The sequence below is a fragment of the Sorghum bicolor genome, chromosome 9 (assembly GCF_000003195.3).
Source record: "Sorghum bicolor cultivar BTx623 chromosome 9, Sorghum_bicolor_NCBIv3, whole genome shotgun sequence".
In the NCBI taxonomy this organism is placed as follows: Eukaryota; Viridiplantae; Streptophyta; class Magnoliopsida; order Poales; family Poaceae; genus Sorghum; species Sorghum bicolor.
The window spans coordinates 4,347,166-4,356,839 of record NC_012878.2 but is presented as its reverse complement, the minus strand read 5'-3'; the positions used below and the strand labels follow the sequence as shown (position 1 = coordinate 4,356,839).

General features: G+C 40.9%; 1 protein-coding gene across 2 annotated transcripts; it reads left to right on the top strand.

Annotated features, from left to right (window-relative positions):
- Positions 449–9,412, top strand: LOC8069503 (ATP-dependent DNA helicase Q-like SIM). 2 transcript variants are annotated; one of them, XR_002447819.1, is made up of 16 exons: positions 449–607; positions 713–1,327; positions 1,440–1,659; positions 1,740–1,850; positions 2,066–2,255; positions 2,788–3,079; positions 3,194–3,387; positions 3,543–3,599; positions 4,651–4,731; positions 5,270–5,333; positions 6,451–6,550; positions 6,646–6,729; positions 6,860–6,947; positions 7,636–7,749; positions 7,968–8,052; positions 8,744–8,880. XR_002447819.1 is itself a non-coding variant. In XM_021447974.1 (16 exons), the coding sequence occupies exons 2-16, from the start codon at positions 745–747 to the stop codon at positions 9,065–9,067; spliced, it is 2,595 nt and encodes an 864-aa protein (XP_021303649.1). In that variant the 5' UTR covers positions 450–607; positions 713–744; the 3' UTR covers positions 9,068–9,412. The 2 variants fall into 2 exon arrangements, 1 of the variants encoding a protein (XP_021303649.1); XM_021447974.1 differs by having other exon boundaries at positions 450–607; positions 7,960–8,052; positions 8,744–9,412.

Genomic DNA, 9,674 nt, shown 5'->3' with positions numbered 1-9,674 from the left:
ATCTATGATGAAGATCTGATATATAATAACGGAAGAGAAACTAGACATACAGCTTGTTTTGTTCTCTAATTCTCAAGACATTAAATTTCTTCGTTTGAATTATGGTTTTGGGAAGAATCGGTACAAGTTCACCGGAAGCTGTTGTTGAGCCATAAAAGCTAGGCCCTGGTTCCACCAACTAAATTTTAGCTAGCTAAAATTATTTTAGCTACTCTTGGGTGACTAATGGAACTAAACTATTTTAGCCCCTTTTAGTCAATGTGTTTGGAACTTTAGCTACTAAAGTGACTAAAGTTTAGCTAACTAAAATTTAGTTGGTGGAACCAAACAGGCCGTATATCAGTTAGGCTCTGATTGGGCCGCCCCCCACTGGAAAATCAGTTGGGCTGGGCCGGGCCCACGCTGCTATCGCAGTGGTTGCCTGGTTCCGTTCCCTCCGCCGCCGTGCTTCCTCCCGCGTTTCGAATCGGAAGCCCTCGCTCGCATTCCGCATCCACATTTTATCCTTCCCTCTCTAGAAGCGTCTAGAAACTTCTCCCACTGCCTCCCCTGCGACCCAGCCCCGAGCCGTGGGCGCGCAGAGCAAGGTCGGGGTCTCTCTGCACCGGTAATTTCCCGCGCCGCCGCCGCCGCCAAAACATCTCGATTCGAATCGCTGAATGCTGACGGAATTCGGGGGATGCTTAATGCCGTTTCGCTGATTTTCTCGTAGCCTCGCCGTGGCAGCGAGCGCCTGTCCTCGCCATGGATCCCGACGTGTCCGCTGACGGCCTCATCGCCGAGCTGCTTGACATGGGCTTCGACTTCGACGCCATCAGCGCCGCGGTCGGCGCCGTCGGCCCGCGCCGCGCGGAGGTGCTTGAGCTCCTGCTGGGCGGGTCTGCCCCACGCGCGGGGCAGGAGGGGAGGCGAGGAGGGGGAGTGCCATGCCGTCCCGCGCCGTCTGCGGCGCGGCCACGGCCGGCTGGCAAGGGGGCGAAATTGCCTAACCCTAGGGGAAGGCTTAGGCAGTCCAGCATTACTGATCATGTTGGCTCAGCTACTGGCGGTAGAAAGGAATCTGGTCGGGAAGCGAGCACTTCGTTGCCTTGTTCATCGGCTCCTGGTGATCCCAGGGTGCCAGTGGGTGCTGATTTTTGTTCCAAACTGGGACCCCAATCTCGGTCTTTGGTTGAGAACTCGACAGGGGAGTCTGACCAAATGGACAGAGTTAGTGCTGTTCTGCAAAAGCATTTTGGGTTTTCCTGCCTCAAATCATTCCAAAAGGAAGTCTTGGATGCTTGGTTTGCTCACAGGGATTGTCTTGTCCTAGCAGCGACAGGATCAGGTGTGTTTTCTGTAATGCTCTTTTTTATCTTCTGTAATTTATTATTTTTTCCCCATGTGAATAGCAGTTTCAGCATCCTTTTCTCACATGACATGGATAACTCTGCCGGCAGGAAAATCCCTCTGTTTTCAGATCCCAGCTCTATTAACAGCAAAGATTGTGGTGGTCATATCACCCTTGATAAGTCTAATGCATGATCAGTGCCTGAAACTTGCAAATCATGGGATATCTGCATGCTTCCTTGGATCAGGGCAACCTGATAGCCGCGTTGAAGGTAAAGCGATGGCTGGCATGTATAAGATTGTTTATGTTTGCCCTGAGACAATATTAAGGTAATCATTCTGCTTCTTGTATTCTAAAGCTTATTAATGTGTTGCCATGCCTATCTTGGTGGTGACGTCTCTTCTTGCAGATTGATGGAACCATTGAAGAAACTTGCAGAAAAGCCAGGGATTGCACTCTTTGCCATTGATGAGGTCCATTGTGTTTCTAAATGGGGTCATGATTTTCGACCTGACTATAGGTCTGCTCTTGTGTTTGATATCCTCTGTTAAAGGTGCAAATTATTGTTTACCATTTTTTTTGGCCATCGTCATTTTAATTTTCATGTATAATGAAGTGATTTATTTCATTTTGCACTCAAGAACCAACATGTGCTTGCTATTTTCTTACATTATCTTACAATTCTTTAGTATTTGTTAGTAATTATTCTATGCTTTATTTATATTCTTTCAACAGGAGATTATCTGTGTTGAGAGAAAATTTCAGTTCCAGCAAATTGAAGTTCTTGAAGCATGATATTCCTTTGATGGCGTTGACAGCTACTGCAACTATTCCTGTACGAGAAGACATTATCAAGTCCTTGAAAATGTCAAAAGATACAACGATTGTGTTAACTTCTTTTTTCCGGCCAAATCTCCGGTTCAGTGTGAGTTACTGCAACTACTCCCATACAAGTGTTTGCTAGTTTTCCTTTTATGTTCTTCCTAGGTGATACGAATGCAGTGTGTAGAGCAGTGTACTATGATATGCTGTATGAAACTACAGGCTTGGTATACCATATATAATTATACATTACAAAACTGAAGATTTCAACTTCAGATTCCTTGACCTTTATAAGATAATACATTGAACAAAGTAAGACGGGTGTGATTATATTTTTTTATTTACAGTATGGTTGTGATTATTGAACTATACTACCCTTCGTTTCATAACCTATGCTTTCATTTGAAGTGGTTGGTACATTATTGTCTATGTATTATCAGAGAGACACAAGAGGTCCATGATCCTCTCACAAAACGTGATACCTGCTTATTGTTTGTGCATCGCCTTGTTCTTAGTTCATATGCAGTTGAATCTTGAGAGGGTTTTTAGGACTTCCTACTGATAAACAATTATCTTATGCCACTATTTGCTAATCTGTGCTGCTTAAATTCTTACTTCACCTCCCAATTTGTCAGGTAAAGCACAGCAAAACTTCTGTGTCATCATATGGGAAGGACTTCCAAGAACTGATAGGGACATATAATGCTTCAAGGAAAGGGCAGCAAATTATTCATGAAAATGACACTGACTCTGAAAGAAGTTCATATGAATCTTGGAATGATAGTGCATCAGATTATGAAGACGAAAATGTTGATTCTGCAAGCCATGGGGATAAGAATGTTGGAAAAACAAAAACTAGCATGAGTGTGGTAAAAGAAAACATTGAAAATGAGTTGGATCTGTATCAAGGAGTTGATGATTTTGATGGTAATGGACTAACTGATGATTAACTTTGTATGGAGATTTGCTTTTTAGTGTACAGTTTCAGTGTTTTTTTGAGTATGTTAGATCCTTGAACTGAAACTGGACTTTCTTTTATAGTTTCATGTGGAGAGTTCCTTGAATGCTCGCGGCCTGAGAGCTCCAAGTCTCCTGCTCAATCCAATCAAACTAGCTCCTCAGAATGTGGCGACCAAGGTCCTACAATTGTTTATGTACCCACAAGGAAAGAAACCGTTGAAGTAGCTAACTTCCTCTGCAAATCTGGTCTCAGAGCTGCAGCATATAATGCAAAGGTAATCCTCATTGTTTCGTGAACCATTTGTACATACATTCTAATTCTAATCTTCTAGAAGTTGTCTGCAAATTGTAGTTTTCCTGATGGGATTATCTATTCTCTTAATATTGACACTATGTAATTAGTTTGGAGTTATCTGACACCTTTTTTCAGATGCCTAAATCTCATTTGAGGCAGGTGCATCAGCAGTTTCATTGCAACGACTTAGAGGTAGTAAATGCTGTCTTAGTTTATTTCTGTTTTATCTCAGATATGACTGGAAACGTCATATGCTCTGAAGGTTGCACCTCTTCATTACTCGATGAAATTTCCATGTGCTCATTTTCTGCCTTTTGTCTGTGAAACATCAGTGTGCATGTGCATGAAAGAGAGCTTTGTATTTTCAGTTAGAGATCCTGAAGTAATATATGGTTGATGTGTATGTTTCTTATTTACCCTTTCTTCAGAGATTGGTAACTTATTATTCGTAGTATGCGGCTTTTTCCATACTGAATGTATAAGGGGTACTTGTCGTGGGAATTGGGATGCAGTTGGCATGGATAGGTCTAAGTGGACTTGTCTGATTAAATCCACACCCATATCATCCTATATGTTTCAAATGAGCTGGCTCTTTTGATATTTCAATAATATTATCTCTTGGTGCCTATTGCTTGTTCACACCTTTGTTCACTAGGCTGTTCCAATCCATGAGAAAATGGCTTGAATTAAAATGAGAAATGAACTGAAATTCTGATATAGTGTTCTCCATGCTTCAGTACTTAATGAATCTTCACTATATGCAGTCAGTATTTTGTCAGTTCTTGCTTTATGGCTCTTATACTATGTCTAGCGGCCTATTTTACCAATTTGGGACTCTATGATAAACTTGGTAATATGTAATGCTGTTGAAATGTTGGTGCATAAATTATTTGACATGTATTCAATATTGCAGTGCCGAAGTGATTGTTTATAGTAATATAATGATCTAGCTCTTAGAGATCTTTGAAATCTTATGGTCCTATGTAGTTCCTTTAGTTACATAAGTTCAGAGCCATGAGCAAATCACTTTTCACATCTCTATTTGTTAAAAGATATAAAGTTCTTGTTCTCGTGAATAATTTGCTGATATGCCATCTTATTTTTATATGATATGATGAGTAAACATTATATTCCATCTGAAGTCATGCCTGTAGAAGTTTTCTGTATTTTCTGTACATCTGCCACACTTTGTTGAACCCTACTGTTCTTTCCCTCTACTCCAGTGACCTTTTTCTCTATGTAGGTTGTGGTGGCTACCATAGCATTTGGCATGGGAATTGACAAATCAAATGTTAGGCGAATTATTCACTATGGTTTACCGCAGGTTAGTCTGGTCTTTAGTAGTTCCTATTTAACTTCCAGACACAATTTTCCTGTTCTGTCATTTCACACTCCTGTTTGGTGAAATTGCATGATAGATTGTTTTGTGCCATAGAAGCAGATCCTGTACAAACTTGTTTGCAAACATATCTATTGTGTTTATCCAATGGCTTACACACCTGAACATGTAAAGGTGTGCCTCCAACCTAGGAGTTTACAGTAGTGGCAGTTGAGGGGATCAGGGAGTTGTCAAGAGTAATATGAAAATTTTGGGTGTTGACTGTTTTTTACTTCTCTAGTCCTCTTTTTGCCTTTCTTTTTTTGGTTGTTAAGGGATCAAATGGCTGCATGTGCTAAAAAGGTTTAGGTCAGGCTGCCAGTTGGGATTCTTGATGAAGCATCATGGCAGAAACAGTTGATTTGAATTTGATTGGTAGAATACAGGCTCTCTCTTAGAGTTCAGATACGCTTAGCCTTTCTTTTGTTTCATCTTTTTTGACCTTTTGTCTGAGTTCTAACTAGTGTTTAATTGATTTGTGCAGAGTTTAGAAGCATATTATCAAGAAGCTGGCCGTGCTGGTAGAGATGGAAAGCTGTCAGATTGCAGTGAGTTGTGATGCTTCAGATTTGATACAGTTTTCATGGACATGATGTTTCTCACTTGTTTATAGACTCTGAAGAATATGGTGATTGATGAATCATACTCTAGTTTGAGAGTTGTACATGTATTATTTGTATTTACCTGCAAATCCGCAACCATAGTCATAAAGTTCCTTAGTTGACAATGTCAAGGAATGTGGTAGGTATGCTACTTGCTAGAGGTTTTTACACTGCAGGGTCAAAAATGACCCCGCGTACCTGGGTCGGGGTCAACATGTCCGGGTCCCTTGGACCATGGGGTCAATGTTTTAGGCACCAGTGATGGCACAGATATGAGGAGAAGAGCAGCAGGGAATAGGGAACTAGATTCAATCGATTACTTGAGGTTGTCCAAATACATGTGGCCTACATATATAAGGCCAAGTTACAAGTCCTTTCTCTATATGACATCAATTATTAGACTCTAATCCAATCTGCTAATATCTCTAACTAAAACTGACTAACATATCTCCTAAACAAAAGCACCTAGGACTCTTGACTCCCTGAGAACTCATCCACTTGCGAGTGCTCTGCGCTGCATCCTGTTCCTGGGCCACCTCCTGCGCTTCTGGCATTGCTCATATGTACGCCCTTTTTTTGTGAATCACAGTGCAGACGCAGACACTAGTACATGCACGTACACTCACCCCTATGAACGCACACCAGTACCTTGATTATCGTTTTTACCGTGACCCAGCTAAAAACTGATCAAATGATCAAGATAAATTTTTTTGAAGATATCAGTGGGCTAGGATATTTATCTGTAGAGGGACCAATTAATTTGAAAGTTTTTCATGAGAACTTCTGTGTTTCCTTGTTGGGTTGATTGTGTTTGAGTTTTCGAATTTACAAGCAAAGTGGTAGGGTATAGTCTAGAAAATGTTCTATGTTGTTTAGGTTGTGGAAGTTGTCGGTGCCAATAGGTATTAATGGACCTATGGCTGAAAATTCCGTGCTGCACCTTTCTGTCCTTATTCGAAGTACACTGTACACCTTCACCATGCACTACTTTTATCAATTATTATTATCAAGCCTTTCCTTATTTCCTCCTGCACTGTGTCACATTTTCCCCTGTTGTCTGCAGCTCTATATTGTAATTTTTTTAGAGCACCGACACTCCTTCCTAATAAAAGAAGTGAGGAACAGACAAAGGCTGCGTATAGAATGCTACGTGATTGTTTTCAGTATGTCTCTATCTATCAAACTGTGGTGATGGAATTACATGTATATTTGCTAAATGTCAAGGGATTAAATTTGGTTGCAAATTCTTATGTCGCAGCTATTCTCTGAACACTTCAACATGTAGAGCCAAAATACTAGTGAAGTACTTCGGTGAAGATTTTGGTCATGATGGATGTCGCATGTACTTTTCTGCTTCCTCGCTTCTCTTCTTATACAAATCAAGGATGCACTTCTTACAACCTCATGTGAAACTGTCCTCTTATTTGCAGACATTTTTTACATGTATATCTGATTTTCACTTTTGACCTCAGGTGTGACATCTGTACTAATGGCCCTCCTCAAATGCATGATTTCAAGGAAGAAGCGATTGTGTTCATGAATGTGCTCCAGGGTCGAAGTGTGAGTATCCAGTATAAATCTGGTTGACCGTATACTATTCTGGTTCGGGACTCTAACAATGTAATGTCAATTTGTAATGAGATGACAAATTCTCAACTCTGGTCATGAAGGAAGCCAGTACGTTTCCCGTAGTCATATATTGTTTTGAGTTTTGTTGTTTCATCTCTGCCTGAAGTTGGAAATGAGAGAATCTGGTACATCTAGTTGCAGGCCCTGAGTTTTTTTTAAAAAAAAACTTAGGCTTTAGGGGAGCAAAGAGCCCTTTTACTTATATTTAAACTTAAAATTTGCCATGGAGCAGTCATCCTATAGTACCATTATTACGGTTAACAGTGATTTATGCTCAAACTGGTGGTATAGAAACATTAATTTTTGTACAAAAACTTACATTGCTGATTTGTAAATACCTGTTCACATAATAACTGATAAAAGGAACACAGGCAAAGTGATACATAGAAGCAACATGAGGGTCTCCCTTGTAATGTTGTTTAGCTATGAACTTACTGTGAATATACAGACACACTAATGCAAGATTTTTCACATTTTCCCTTTTGCATGGTTTCATCTCCCTTGCATTTTTATGCAAAAGGAAACCGAGCTACTTTCAATCCAGCATAAATTTTAGTTACAGAGCATCTTTTTAGCAATTCTATATAGTTGTAACTTCATGTAACTCCTTGTTATCCAGGGTGGTGAAACTGAAGATATGATTTACAGCAGTGTACCCCATTACAGCTCTGGTAGGAGAGGGTTTGGTGACGTACCTAACTTTCGAATGGTTGTCAGTCATATAAGGGAAAAGGTTTGTTCTAATGACTTTCCATCTTTTGAATTTTTGATCTGGTAGCAGTAAACGGAGAATTGTTGTCTTGTTAAACAATGACCATAGGGTGGTTGTACATCGCGTGAGTTCTTAGATTATCGTTTTATTGTGATACATTTTTTATTAGAAGGCCATAGGTTCTTAGTTGGAATGGCCAAAACTGTTGTTGTGATTAAAGATTATTTGTAGCTTCCTAGGTTTGCTGCAACTGACAAGATGTGGTGGCAAGGTCTTTCCCGTATATTAGAAGGCCTGAGATACGTACAGGAAGCAGCTGAAACTGTAAGCAATTTACTTTATAGCGTGTTCTGTTTACAATGTGTAATTCAGTGTTATTTTGATGGTCAGTATGAAAAATTATGTTACTGTCCACTACACGGTATGTGAACATTAGAAACTATGAATTGTATTCCTCTCCTTTAATTTCCTTTTTTATTCTCACTCACTGTTCCAAAGTCAAAAGTTATGCCTTTTCATGTTCAGCCTCCAGATCTACAGCATGTAGGTGCTAATAATGTTGACAACCTTTTGTTGGCTCCATGCCAGTTCTGCTCAGAATAAGTTAACTATTGGAAACATGCCAGTTTTCAGCTGTGCATTGCCTTAGTCATGCAGAACAGGGAAGGATTTTAGTGACATCCAGCACTCCTGACTGATACCAAAACTTCCACTGATGACTGGCTCATAATTCATAATGTCATATCAGTATATGGGTTGAGTACATACTAGTAATTGCATAAGTGGACTATGGATTAGAAAAGTTCTCCTGGTGCTGTGTAGAAACTCCTCTAGACAGTTTATTCAAAATTTTTCCGTTGCAGGAATGCCATTTATGATGATTAACAAAGACCTATATGCAGACACAAACATAATTTATTGCTTTGCTGTTCTTTGTTGGCACCACAAGAGGCAAAACATAAGAATTCCTGGGGGGGAGAAAAAAAAACTGACTTGATAACGGATGTGGTTGCAGCCTCGTGTCTCCATGCAGTACCCTGAGCTGACGGAGGAGGGACTAAAGTTTCTTCGCAGCTCACAATCGGAGGAACAACCTCTGTATGCATACCCAGACGCGGCAATGCTGTTGGCAATGAAGGAACCAAGGCCCTTCTCTGATTTCTCTGAGTGGGGCAGAGGCTGGGCCGATCCCGAGATCCGTCGGCAGCGTCTGGCGGGAAAGAAGGCCGGGAGAAGAAAACGGAAGTGGCGCTCCCGGTCCCGGCAGCAGCAACCGGCCGGATTCACCACCGCCAAAGAGAGACTGGCCGCGATACTTGCGAAGAAGCGAAAAAGGTGATGTTGTGCAAGGTTGGTAGTAGGATAGATGTCGTTGCTTTTATCATCGAAGTTATATATATATATATATATATGGTCAGTTAGATATTTTTTATTGTCTCGAATCATCATCTATGATCTGATAGAAGCGAAGGTTTTTCTTGTTGTTTTTTTTTTTAGAAATTTTTATTTTTTGTTTGATGAGAATATGTTTTGTTCACTGGACTTTTACTGTATGATGATTGATGAGGATAAGGAGAGAGCACTCTGTCGGCTAATGCCGAGATGGCTCGGAGCGTTCCTCTTGAAGAGTTTCTCTCTAACTGTCTAATGTGAACCGAAAGAATCATCAGAGGTGCAGATATTATTATGTGTGTGCTGCTGCTGCTACTGCAACTACTCTATGTACATGCATGCTACAGGCTTCTGGTGATCTATGTCAACAGTGATGCAGGTCTCGTCGGCCCTCCCATCAGATCGATCGCTAGAGCTGCCGCTGGATTTCATTCATGGTTGCCACCTGCTGCCTTGCTGCTCTTCTCCTGTGGTTCCGAGAAGGAGAAGCCCTGCTGATTGCTGAGGCAAAAGCAAAGCAAACCAAACGGATGGCATGCAGTGTGCGCGTGCGA